This window comes from Pteronotus mesoamericanus, unplaced genomic scaffold (assembly GCF_021234165.1).
Source record: "Pteronotus mesoamericanus isolate MK-2021 breed Mesoamerican mustached bat unplaced genomic scaffold, CSHL_Meso_final contig_20, whole genome shotgun sequence".
Lineage (NCBI taxonomy): Eukaryota > Metazoa > Chordata > Mammalia > Chiroptera > Mormoopidae > Pteronotus > Pteronotus mesoamericanus.
The window spans coordinates 1,833,381-1,847,333 of NW_026555085.1; the positions used below are offsets into that span (position 1 = coordinate 1,833,381).

Here is a 13,953-nt window from a genome sequence, read left to right on the forward strand (position 1 = left end):
TAGGTACTGTTTTACCATCAATGATTAAGCAGGTTGGTAGGTAGGGTACCTTCTTTTGTTTTCCAGTGGTGGTGTTATAGTGCAAGTTTTTGTTTTCTCTTAGCTGCACTACTTACACCTCTGGATTAGGGTGAAGTGGAGTCACAGAAAATGCTGTGTTCCCCCAGGATGATGAGTGTCCGCTCTGTGAGCAGCTTGCTTTGTTTATAGGGCTCTGTCGCTGTGGTGGGAGAATGTGGCAGGTGGTGGAGAACCAGTTTTGTGAATGCCCAGCACTACCTCATTTTTACTAATGGTCATGGGCCCTGCTGTGTTTTTGGAGGCATCTCCACTGCCTCTATTTGACTGTGCCAGGATGGGTGGCACAAGGGAGGCAATTCACTCTCCCACAGTTCTGCCCCCTCTAGTAAAGTCTGTGGGCTGTGCTGTGTTGTGTTAAACATACCACCCATTTCTACGGGATCTGCCATGATGCAGAGAGGGAAAGGAGAGGCCTTTGATTCAGGACCTCTACTTCTTTCCCTCTTACAATCCAAGATGTAGTGTGAGGACTGCAACCTGATTTCTCCACTGCTACCATGCTCTCAGGAGTTGTGGGGGGCACTGAACTGCATCTGCCGCAACTCTGTCCTTCCCCTCTCCCACCTCCCCTACTTGTTCCAGTCTGCCCACCTTCAGAAGTTCCAATGTATGGATCTTTCAGTCATGTTTGTGCATAGAGCAGGGGATCCTTTGTTGAGCTATAGTTATCTAACTTGTAAATTTAGGGGGTCTTTTCTGCCATGGTACTGGAACACTTTTTCTATGTTTGCATTTCTAAATAGAAGTTTTGGTATATGCAGGGGTCTTCAGGAGGAAAACCACAGATAGCTCTAGGAATGCCAAAACCCACACTAGGTGGATGGTTGACCCACCCATCTGCCACCCACAACTGAGGAAAGGGGCCAGGTGCTGACCTTGGCCCCTTGTCTGCATCCCACTGGATGTGAACCATCTGCAAATGGAAATGTCCCTGGGGTATGGCCCAGCATGGATCTTCCTCCAGTTGGGCAGTCTCTGTTGGTGGGCTTCCCAGGAGGTAAATTGCCCTTCAAGGCCAACATTTTTGTGAAATCTAGCCCTGGCATTCAGAATCTCAGGGACTCAGATTCTCAAACTGTGAAAATGAAAGACCATCTCACTCTCTCACTGTGGTGGGATTGAAATTACATGACAATCCATAATCTATACGTACTCTTAGTGTTGCCTTTATTGCTCAGATGCAGGGCCCCTGGGGCTGTGCTTAGCCACCTCCAGGAGTTCCACCAGGTGTTTTCTGTGTACTTGCAGGTTTATACAGGACTGTGCAGTTGTAGTCATACATTATGAATTATTTTGAATCTTACTTTTGAAAACTTTGTTATCAATAAGCCCATCATATGATATTCAAACTCTTCTTAAACACCATTTTTACCAGCTGTATATTTCCAAAAAATGTTATAACCACTCTTATTCTGTATCTTTTTATCATTATAAATAATATTTCATTAATATCCTTATATCTAAATATCTTTCTATATTTAGTTTGAAAATTATAGATTTCTTGAATAGAAATCACTTGGTCAGAGTATGAATGTTGTTAAGGCTTATCATTCATGTAATCACATTGCTTCTCAAAAACACTATACTGAGATGTATTTTATTCATTCAGCCCATATTTATTGAGTCCTTACTCTGTATTAGGACTGTTTAGATACTGGAGATACAAGTGATGACAAGCAGACAAGGTTTTTGCTTTAAAGAACATATATTTCAATGAAACAGACAACAAATAAAAACAATTATTCAGATATCAGCCATAATTGCTATGGAGAAAAAATATGCCTGGGCTAGAAAATTGGGGGTCGGGGGGGCAGCGGATGGCAGAGCATGTACCTCAGTTTGTTGGGCAGGATGTCTCTGGTGACTTGACCATGAACACTGCAGCAGAGACCTGAGTGGTATGAGGAGCAGTCATGTGGGTCCCTAGAGAGGAGGTGCCAATTGGGAGTCACAGCAGGGCAGGTGCCCGGTGCCCTGAGTCAGGACGGGGCAGTGTCCAGAGGCCAGGGCAAGGAGAGACCAGTGAGCAGAGCTGAGAGTTGTGGGAAGAGGCCAGGATGGTCAGAAGGGCCCTGTCCTGAGGGACTGGTAGGCAGTGGTTAGGGACAGGGAGCTCATTCTGCCCAAGGAGGGAGACAATGGAGTGTTATGTGGGAGGTGGTGGTGAGGACATGTCCTCATTCACAATGAAAAGATCACTATGTCTGTTATGTGGGTAATGGACATGAGGATAAGCAGGAGCCCCACTGGATGGCTACCTGTTTACTGTTGTAAGAAGATGGTTCTGGGTGGAGTGTGAGAAGTAACTGGACTCAGGGTTGGTACAATCTAAGGTGGCGTTAGCAGTAATTCAAGGGAGAACCACACATGTGCTTACTGATCTTATCTCAATGGTTGATTCCAGGTGGCTTACTCAACAGCAAGATAAATCGACATTTTAAAATGAGGTAAAGCTAGGATATTGTTAGGCAAGCTGGAATATCTGAAACATTTGCAGAAATGAAGAGTTTACTGTTTACCTAGCCATGAATTTTCTTGGCTCAAAATCTCCTACAATTATTGCCTGAGCCAAGAAGTGGGTGAAAGCTCAGGGTCAGTCTACTACTTCAAAAACACTTCCCAGTTCCACAGTTAGAGTGAAAGCAAATTAATTCCAACATGTTCAAAGATGAATTCAACATCCTCAAAGTTGACAAATAAGTGTAAACCTCAGGAACCCAAATCAGTTATATATTTCTCCCCAGAAATGTCCTCACTGTGTGCTGCAGAAGAAAAAGGGTCCTTTGTGGAGCCATGAGGCAGAGGGGCTGTTGGGCTGCAGCCCTAAATAGAGGTGTCCTTTCTACCTACAGGTCTCACAGAGCCTTTCAGACATCTTCAGTGATCTCACGTGAGCTCAGATTTTGGTTTTCTGATGTTCTGTTGGAGCATTTGTGGGTTTAGAAGTGTGGCACAGGGGTTTTTAGGTAATGACATTTCTGTGATGGAATTGGACACATATCCTTGGTGGCTCTGACTTCCCTGACTGGTCCCTGGAGGAGATGGACTGTCCTGCACCACTGTTCAGTATCTCTCTGTGCAGGAGTGATAGGTAGACTCAGAGTCCCTGGCTACCCCAGTCCCAGCCTCCTCCTAATATAGAGTCCTTTCAGCTTCTAAGGGGTGTAATCTTTGCAGTCTGCTGATCTGATGATTGCATGTCTCATCTCTTGAAATTAAGACACATGTGCAGATAACACCAATACATGCAGTGTCAAGGTAGGAGGTTTCTAGATGCCAGGTTAGGACCTTACTCTCCATTCGCACACTGATCTGCAAACGGTTCTTGGTCCAATGCTTCTTTGGCCTCCTCTCCCCACCTCACCAATTTGTTCCTTGACCCAGTGGCCTCTCACTCCCTACATGAAGTATCCAAAATCTTGTTTATGCCTCTTGGTCAGCTCTGGCCTTTCCCTACAGCGGGCCTGCTCCCAGCACCATCCCTTCTGTGCTGGTGTCCAACCTCAACCTTCTTTGATTCCACCCCACCCTGAACCACTCCCGCCCATTTAGGTCTTTCCCCAGGCTGTGCACCTTGCCCACCCACCGTGGGCATTTAAGTTCTATTATCTCTTGCCAGCCCCTCTCCCTTCTAACTCTAAACTGCCCTTGGGCACACTGCACCAACTCCTTGAGACCCCTGTCACCTGCCTCTCCCCAGGGACACCGCAGGTATACCCACCTCCTTACCTGGGGCCTCACCATGCCTTTTCTGCTCTGGGCCCAGGCCCACACCTCCACCTCCCCAGGGGCACCTGCCTGCCCTAAACTCCCTTGGAGCCACAACCTAGGCCCTCGGGCCCCTCACCTCACTGCCATACCCTCTCTGTCACCACCTCATCCATGATGAGCCTTCACCACAGGCAGCCGCCCTTTCTGTCCCCCTCACCCTAACCCTCTTTTGCACCACAGCCACTCTGACCATGGATCCCTCTCATCTTGGACCCTTCACATCCCTTCCATTCCCTGGGGCAGGACTCCCTTCACCATGACCTTCTTGCCCTGCTGGCCAGCCTCTCCCTTGACCTCCTACCTGTGCCCTCAGGGAGCCAGGGCTCCCTCTAATGGCACCTCTTCTGCATGTGGCCATCTCCCCCATCTCCCATTCCTCAGTCCCTTCCTCCCTTCCCCTCTCCTACTTTCTGCATTGGAAATCCTCATCCTTGTCCGTTGTACACGTGCATTTTCTGCATCCACAATAGGACCAGAACAGCAGACTCTGCCTGCTAAACTGTGACGTGCAGTTATCTCCAAGAAGCAGTTTTATCTGTGCTTTCCTCCTTGGCCAGGACCCCACCATCTTTGTTACAACCTTGGTGGATCCCAGGATGGATCTGTGCAATTGAGAGTCTGGGCTGAGAGACACCTGGATGGCTGGTCCTTCCCACACTGTGGTTGTGAGAAAGGCAGGGCAGAGCCCCGGGGGCAGTGGGCAGACACAGGCCTGGGAGCTGAGACATGGGGGCACAGGGACCAAGGACTAGACAGAGAACAGGACGACCTCAGGATGACTCAGGCAGGAATCATGGCCCTGCAGCACCAGAAAGGACAGGAGAGTGGGGATGGGGCAAGAGTGGCGCAAGGCTGTTCCAGGACAGTTTAGGGCAGAGAGCAGGGCCTATCTCTTTCCACAGGATTTGCCTGGAGTAGGGGTGAGGGGGTGAGGGTCTGTGGATTTCAGCGCAGAGGTGACGCTCATGTAGCCAGCACAGGAAGACATGAGAGCAGTGCGAGCCCTCTGGCTGGAGTTCTTCACTTGGCTTGGAACAGCAGAGGGACACAGGGACTGGAGAAGTCACTGCTGCATGGGGTAGGGTTAGAACTGGTCCAGCAGATTTGGTACTGAGAGACCAAGGAAGACAACAGTGCAGGGGCTTCAGGCATTTCCACTGTGATGGCAGCCCTTCCTCTCCTGTCACCAAAGACATGGATGGACAGTGTCCAGTCCTTAGCTCAGACCTTGTCTGTGGAACCCATGATGTCCTGGGACACAGAGGGCTCTCACAGCAGGGGTGCCTGGGCCATGTGCAGGGAGGGCTTTGTGGAAGAGCACGCAGATATCTGGGATCCTGGGTGGGCTTCACAGAGAGAACAGGTGTGGCCCTAGGCAGGGGCCTTTCTCTTCCGCAGACCCCTGAGGCCCCCCTCACTCTGCCCCAAGAGACCCTCCCTGTGCTAGGGGATGTATAAATGTTCTGTTGGTGTGTTGTATTGTGGTTGGCCTGTCTTGTTAATGCCACTGGATAGACAGGAGGGGTGGGAAGGGAGCTGAACTGTCCCCGTGACAATCTAGGGATGCAGTGGGCCCTCTGGCAGACAGAACACTGGTCCTGGGAAGGAGGGTCTCTGGCAGGAGAGGAAGCCCTTAGACTGGGGACCGGCCCTCCAGGCTCCAGCCCAACTGTCACAGCAGGCCAGGCCACCCCAGGAGTCCACCTCTCACACCCCCTCCTCCCTGCCTCAGCATCAATATGAGGGTCCAAGAGAGGGAGGCCCTATCCCTGCCTTTCCTCCTGCCATTCTACAGGAACTAGGCTCCAGGGTGCAGAACAGACTCGAGGAAGGTGGGGGTCAGTAAGGGGTCAGACAGAGCTGGGCCAGTGGGAGGAGCACCCTGTTTTCCCATCTCCCTAGAGGGAGCAGACCTTGGCCCCAAGCCTTACTGGCCCTGCCATTTCTTCCCCAGGACCCCCAGCCATGAACATGACCTTCATTCAGGTCTTGGAAGGCACAGTCACCCTGACAAGCTAGGCTTTCGGCTACTCTCCCCAGAACATGTCACTGGCCTGAGAACCCCAGAGCCAGAACCCCAGCATTCTGGGGGTAACCCTTCCTGACAGGAGTGGGACCTACCAGACCTGGGTGTCCATAGGGTGTCCGAAGGAGAGGAGCAGAGGGTCCCATGCTACATGGACCACAGTGTGAATTACAGTGCACACCCTGTGCCCTCATGAACCTGAGTAAGCCTGGAGGGGTTTCGGACCCTGGTAGGGTGAGGGACCAGGGCGGGGGAGGAGTGAGCAGGCCTGTGGCTCTGGGGTGCCCAGATCATCATGAGGCCCTTTCTCAGGAAAGGCCGCCGTGCATTCAGTGGATGCCAATCATTCTGGTATTGCTGCTGTTGTTGTATTGTCATTGCTTGTGCATTTTGGTGTGTGAGGAGAACCCAGGTGAGACTCCTTGGCGGTGGGAGGAGTTTGGAGGGGCTGTGCTGAGATATGGGGGCTGTCTCTCTCTTCCTTCTGCACAGGTATAGGCCTTCCCCCTGCTCCCTGTGGTGTAACAGGACATGTGATTTGGAGCACATATGAGAGTAATTGGGGACAATAACTCCACAAATGTCACTTATCTGCACACATGGCCAAAGCCTGAGCCAAGGATCTTGGATTTCCACTCTGGGCCTCCATGCTACAGGGAAAAAGAGTGCTCAGCTGACAGCAGGGAGGGCTCATGGCTCCTACCTGCGCTTTGATCTCAATACTTTTTTTCCAGGTTCAACAGGGCTTGTCTTGGTGGACTGTGTTGTAGATCGTGCATTTATTGATTGGTAAAGCCCGAAGTGAACTTGGGGTCCAGGGAATCAAATGATGGAAGGGTCTGGAATCTCCTGGGAGGAATTAGGACATAAGAGATAGGACTGTGGAGTGCAATGAAATGCACCTAGGCTACTTCTCTCTGCCTCCCTTTCTCTTTTTTCCCTAATTTCTCATGTCACCATAAGTATGCATGACAATGTCATACCCAATGAAGTGCCCATGAAGTGCCCATGGGGGCAGAGATAGTGGTCTTCTCTCTTTTACATAATCTCAGATTCTCCCTGTGGGAACCAGATTCTTGGACCTGTGGAGTTACTCCTTCTATGCATGCCCGTGCTTCCCTTCAGAAAGCCTGGGAGAGAAGACATGCCCTGACCATTTTGGGGACCCTGTCCATTCTCTGCGGTCCTTTGGTCCTGCTCTCACCCAGCACCTCATGGGACAGCATTTCAGGAGCATTCACAGAGGCATCTGGTCAGCATTCTGCGCCCCTGGGCTGTTTTTCCCCGAGTTAAATCCCATTTCTGGCAGTGGTCAGAAAGAGGAGCTTTGCAGTGAGGGGCGGCAGAAAATGATTTTTGCTCCACAACTTGATTGCTTGAAAGAAGAGGAGAAAAGGAAAAAGGAGGTTTGTTCTTCAGTAAGTAATAAAGCAATGCTGTGATGCATGGAGTGGGGGAGGGTGAGCCTGGCACACGGACCAAGTGAGGTATCAGGAGATCCAAGCCTTTCTGTGTCTGCACCACTTGAGCGTGACCTCAGAGAGGTAAGCCCCCTCTTCCACCTCCTTTCACCACCTGTTAATCAGGATAAACACCCCTTCTCTGTGTGTTTTACAGGGGAGTGGACATCAGAAAAGTCAGGGCGCAGTGATGCTAACAGCCTGCTTGGCATTGATTGGCTTGTTCTCAAAAAAGCTGAGGGCCCAGGGCCACTCTCCTTTTGTTCTTTTCTTTTCTTTTTTAAAAGATTTAACTTACTTATTTTTAGAGTCAAGGGATGGGAGGGAGAAAGAGAGGGAGAGAAACATCAATGTGTGGTTGCCTCTCACACATCCCCAACTGGGGACCTGGCCCACAACCAAGGCATGTGCCCTGACTGAGAAACAAACCAACAACCTTTCGGTTTGCAGGCTGGCACTCAATCCACTGAGCCACACCAGCCAGCGCTCCTTTTGTTCTTAATTTACTTGTTCTCTTATGTCTCCCTGAGACCTTCCTTCAGCCATCACCTCTCCCCTGCATCTTCTCTTTCATTTTGTTAACAGCTTTGTGGAAGTATGACTTGCCACAAAATTCTTCCAGTGCAATTTTCAGTGCATCAGAGATCATCTCACAATCCAGTGTGAGAACCTTCCAGCACCCCACAGAGTTCCTTAGTCTCCCCCCACCCCAGCCCCACACAAACACTAATTTGCTATGTGTCTCCCTAGATTTGCCTTTTCCAAACACTTCATGTAAACGGGACTGTAAAATAAGCACTCTTATTTTGCTTCTGGTTTAATGTTTCAGAGGTTCCTTCATATTGTAAAGTGCATATGTAGTTCCTCTTCATTCATTAGCAAAGGGTGTCCCAATGCACAGAGATACCACATTCGATTTGTCTCCCCTCAGTTCACATACACTTGGATTTTTTCCTGTATTTTTGCCTATAACCAATAATGCCACTATGAAGCTCCACGCACAGGATTTTAGGTGGACTTATGTTTTCATTTCTCTTGGGTAGATATCAAAGTGGAAGTGCTGTGTTCTCTGGTATGCTTATGTTAAACCTTTAGGAATCTGAAAAAGCTTTCCCAAAATGATTGTTTTGTTTTACATGTTCACCAGCTGGGTGTGAGGGTCCCAATTGCTCTGTATATTCAGCAACACTTTCTTCTGTCTGTCTTTCTTGTTCCAGGTATTCTAGTGGGTGTGAATGGGGTATCATAGTTTTACTTTATTTACTTACTTACTAACTTATTTATTTAACAATCTTGGCTTTAGGTCCCTGTTTTTCATGACTTTGAATATATTTTGCCAATCCCTTGTAACCTGCAAAGTTTCTTTTGAGAAATCAGCTGACAGTCTTAAAGGAATTCTCCTGTAGGTAATTAACTGTTTTTCTCTTGCTGCTTTTAAGATTCTCTCTTTATCTTTAACCTTTGGTATTTTAATTATGATGTATCTTGGTGTGGGCTTCTTTGGGTTCCTCTGGTTTGGGACTCTCTGTGCTTCCTGGACTTGCATGTCTATTTTCTTCACCAAATCAAGGAATTTTCTTTCATTATTCTTTCAGATAGATTTCCAGTTTCTTGCTCTTTCTCATGGTTTTAATTCACATTTCCCTAATGACTAATTATGTGATAATCTTTTTGTATGCTTATTTTGTGTATATCTCCTTGAGTAAAGTGTCTATTCAAATCTTGTGGCCATTTTAAATTTTGAGATAAAGCCCTGGCTGGTGTGTCTCAGTGGATTGAGTGCCGGCCTGCAAATCAAAGGATCACCTGTTTGATTCTCAGTCAGGGCACACGCCCGGGTTGCAGGCCATGTCCCCACTAGGAGATGCATGAGAGGCAACCACACATTGATGTTTCTCTCTCTCTCTTTCTCCCTCCCTTCCCCTCTGTCTGAAAATAAATAAATATAATCTTTTTAAAAAATTTGATAAAGAACTTTTTGAGACAATTATAGATTCACATGCATTTTTTAGAAATAATACAGAGAAATTCTGTACATACTTTGCCTGGTTTACCCCAATAGTAACAACTTGCCTAACTTTAGTACAGCATCACAGACCCAAATACAGTTCATTCTATTCACAGGTTTTACAGGCACATGTGTGTATTTAGTTCTATACAATCTTATTGCATGCGTTGATGATGAGACTACCAGCACAGCCAAGATACAGAACAGTTCCATGACAAGGACCCTTGTGCTTCCCATTTATACGCACAGCCACCCCATCCCTGGAAATCAATAATTTGTTCTCCAGCTTTATAATTTTGTCATTTGGAAAATGTTAAATAAACAGAATCATGCAGTATGTATGGAACCTTTGCAGACTGGCTTTTTCACACAGCATATTTCCTTAAGATCCATCCTCAAGCATAATTTCCTAACTGGAAAACCCATCAGGAAGCTCTGATGACCAGCAGGTGTAGAAAAACCTGGCCACCACAAGGTCTTCAGGGGGAGGTCAGTGCCTGCAGTTGAGTGGGGCTTGTGAAGCAGACAGTGGTTCTGGTGAGCAGGTGCTTGTGTGGGTGAGCAGGGCTGAGAACTGAGAAGGAAATGCATGTGAGGTCACTCCCAGGCCTGGAGGAACAAAGAGCCCTGACCCCTCAGGGAAGCCTCCCACTGAATCAGAAGAGGGGTCAGGGCCCAGAGAGAAGGTCATTGGGTGTCCACTCCTGGATCTTGTTCTTCAGTTCTGGGATTTTTTTCACTCCCTTGCATGATGGGGGTGGGGGCAGGGGCAGGGGCAGGTGACGATGGTGGAATTGTCGGGGGAGACCAGCAAGGGTTGGAAAAGTGGGGTGAGAGGGAGAACCCAGGTAGGGCATTATTTTTCCTGAGCTTAAGTCAAGGCCTGAAATCTGGGAGCCTGACAAGAAAGTATGCTTGATTAATTCATATCTGTTGGTGACCTTTTTCTGTCGTTTTCTTCTGTGAAAGATTGCTAACCTTTACTAGCCATTAGACAAGTGTACATGAAAACCACATGGATGGCTAGTAACTTATATGCCTTCAACTTTACTAGATAATGCTGTATTACTTCACAAAATGGTTGTACTAATTTATACTCCTCCCACCAACAGCAGATGGCTTCCCATCACTCCTTGTCCTCACCAGTACTTGGTATTGTAACCCATTCTAATTTTTGTTGGTCATTTTTTTAACCTTCTCCCCCAGAACTTGCGAAGCTACAAGCCCAGTGCCAGCACAAGGTGGTGCCAAAAGCTGAGCTCCAGTCTTCTTGGTGGGCTTCCCAGTCCACTGATTTGGGAGGAAGGCACTGAATCCACAGCGAAGAGCCCTGGAGTGAACTCACTGCTCTGATCTTACTAGAATTTTCCCTTCTGTTGCCTCAGTTTCTTCAACTGTGAAATACAAAAACATTGCAGCACTTACTTACAGACAGGGTTCTCAACATTGGCACCATTAACATTTCAGGCCAGATGATTCTTGTGGGAGCTGTGCCTTGTTGGGTGTTAAATAGTATTCCTGGCTTCTACCGGCTAAGTGTCAGAAGTTCCCCATTTACCTTCCTCCTCACATATGACAACCAAAATGACCCAGACATTTCAAAATGTCTCCCGGGACCAAAAATCTCCCCGGGTTGAGAACCACAGAGGTGTGGCCAGGCCAGGAGCCCTGCTCACCTGGCTTGAGTCTGGAGCTCAGGCAGATTGAGGTCTGGCATTTTCACACCTAGACTTGTGAGTTCATCTTTTCCTTTGTTCCAAATAAGGCCTCTTTCCCTCAGGGTTTTTGTTTGTTTGTTTGTTTGTTTGTGGGGTGTTGGTTTTTTTTTTGTCCTTAAAACTTGTATCCATCTTTAAAACAAATCAGTTTTCCCATATCTCTGCATTCACTTACTCCTTCCTCACCCTTCATTTGGTGTATTCTGGAACATGTTAGATTCACTTCTGGTAATTAGCATATCTGTCATGTATCATGAGTGGTATTTTATCTGAGTGAAGTTCTGATCCTCTTAGGGCACAGCATGTCTTCTTAAGTCTGTAATCCAGGTGCTCCCTTACTTCTCCAAGATGTTGCTTCTCATCTTTAAAATAAGAATGTGAACAATACTTCAATTACTGGGCAGTTAATTCCTTCATTCAACACAAATTTATTGCTCACCATTATGTCAAATATGTGGCATTATGTTGTCTTAAGGATCACATCAGATCAAACTAACTATATTAAAGATGTTGTAACATGCCTATATCTGCTCTTTGTCTAAGGAGATTCTGCAGTTTCTCTACAGTATTCTGCCTTTTGGTTTTTCATTAATGTTTGTGTGGTATTTTTTTTTCTTTAACTTTCATTCTTTCTGTGACCTTCTCCTAAAAGGATTTTATTAAATATTTCATCTGTCAATATGATCATATGATTTTTATTCTTCATTTTGTTTATGTGGTGTATCACATTAATTGATTTGTGTATATTGAACCAGACTTTCATCTCAAGAATAAATTCCACTGGATCATAATATATGATCTTTTTAATGTATTATTGTATTTGGCTTGCTAATATTTTCTTGAGGATTTTTACATTTATGTTGACCAGGGATATTGGCTTATAATTTTCTTCCCTTTTAGTATCTTTATCTGGGTTTGGAATCATGATAATTGTGGGCCATAAAATCTTGGGAGTCTACCCTCCTCTGAAATTTTTGGAATACTTTGAGAAGGATAAGTGTAAGTTCTTTGAATGTTGGGTAAAATTCACTTATGAAGCTGACTGGTCCTGGTCTCTTGTTTGTTAGGGGTTTTTTTTTTTTTTTTTTTATCACATCAATTTTATTGGCAGTAATCAATTTGTTTAGATTTTTCTGTTCATAATGTTTTAGTCTTGGAAGATTGTATCTTTCTAGGAATTTATCAACCTTCCAGATTGTCTCAATTGTTGGCATATAATTTTTCATAGTATTTTCTTATGATTCTTTGTATTTCTGTGGTGTTATCACGTATCCTCTTTCATTTCTGATTTTATTTATTTGGATTGTCTCTCTTTTTTCTTGATGGGCCTGGTAAAGGTTTAGCAATATTGTATATCTTTTCAAAGGATGAGCTCTTGGTTTTATTGATCTTTTGTAGGGCTTTTTAGACTCTATTTAGTTTTTTCCCTGCTCTGATGTTTATTACTTTCTCCCTTCTACTCACTTTGGGTGTTATTTATTGTTGCTTTAGTTCTTCTAGGTGTAAGGTTAGATTGTTTACTTAAGATTATTCTCATTTTTTGAGGTAGGCCTATATAGCTATAAATATCCCCTTTAGGACTGCTTTTGCTGTGTCCCATAGATTTTGAGTCATTGTGTTTTCATTATCATTTGTTTCAAGGTATCTTTTGAATTCTTCCTTGATCTCATTGTTAGCCCATTCATTGTTTAGTAGCATCTATTTAACCTCCATGTGTTTGTGGTCAGAAAAGATACTTGATGTGATTTCAATCTTCTTATATACAAGGAGACTTGTTTCTTGACCTAACATGTGGTCTATCCTGGAAAATGTTCCACATGCACTTGAAAAGAATGTATATTCTTCTGTTTGGGGGCAAAATGCTCTGAAAATGTCAATACAGTTTATGATTGAGTGTGTCATTTAAGGTCAGTGTTTCCTTATTAATTTTCTTTCTGGAAGATCTACCTATTGATGAAAATAGGGTGTTAACAAACCCTACTAAAACTGTAGTATTGTTGATCTCTCTCTTTTTTTCTGTCAATATTTGCTTTATATGTTTAGGTGCTCCTATTTTCGGTGCATAAATGTTTATGAGAATATCTCCTATTGTTGGATTGATCACTTTATCATGATATGTCCTTTTTGTCTCTTATTATAGCCTTTGTTTTAAAGTCTATTTTGTCTGAAAGAAGTATTGCTATCTCAGCTTTTGGTTTATTTGTTTTTTCATTTGCATAAAATATCTTTATCCACCCCTTTACTTTCAGTTTGTATGTGTCTTTCAATCTGAAGTGGTCTCTCATAGGCAGCATATGTATATGTCTTGTTTTCTTATCCATTTAGCTGCCCTGTGTCTTTTCTTTAAGACTTTATTTATTTAGTTAGTTAGTTAGCTAGTTAGTTAGTTATTTATTTATAAGAAATGTAGGAAGAAAGAGAAGGAAAGAAACATGAATCAGTTGCCTCTCGCATGTGCCCCAACCGGAGACCAGGCCTGCAACCCAGGAATGTGCTCTGACTGGAAATCGAACCAGTGACCTTTCGCTTCATGGGATGACACCCAACCAACCCATGCCAGCCAGGGCTACTCTGTGTCTTTGGATTGGAGTATTTATCCATTTATCTTTTTTTTTTCTGGCTGATTTTAAAAATTTAATCTTTATTGTATTTTTTCCCAATACCAATCCATTTATATTTAAAGTGATTATCTATAGCTATGTAGTTATTGCCATTTTATTATTCATATTTATGTTCCACCACCACCCCCTTTTTCTTAAAGAAGGCCATTTAACATTTCTTTTAATACTGGTTTGGTGATGAACTCCTTTAGCTTTTTCTTATCTGAGAAGCTCTTTATCTGTCCTTTATTTTGATTTTTTTTTTAAATTTTATTTATTTATTTTTAGA

General features: G+C 45.0%; 1 protein-coding gene across 1 annotated transcript; it reads left to right on the top strand.

Moving 5' to 3' along the window:
- The first annotated feature begins 1,029 nt into the window (after positions 1 to 1,029).
- MICB (MHC class I polypeptide-related sequence B) lies at positions 1,030 to 6,074 on the top strand. Its single transcript, XM_054570191.1, is given in 4 exon segments — positions 1,030 to 1,078; positions 4,410 to 4,676; positions 5,807 to 5,986; positions 5,989 to 6,074. Coding segments are annotated over 4 exon segments (582 nt in total).
- The last annotated feature ends 7,879 nt before the right edge of the window (positions 6,075 to 13,953 follow it).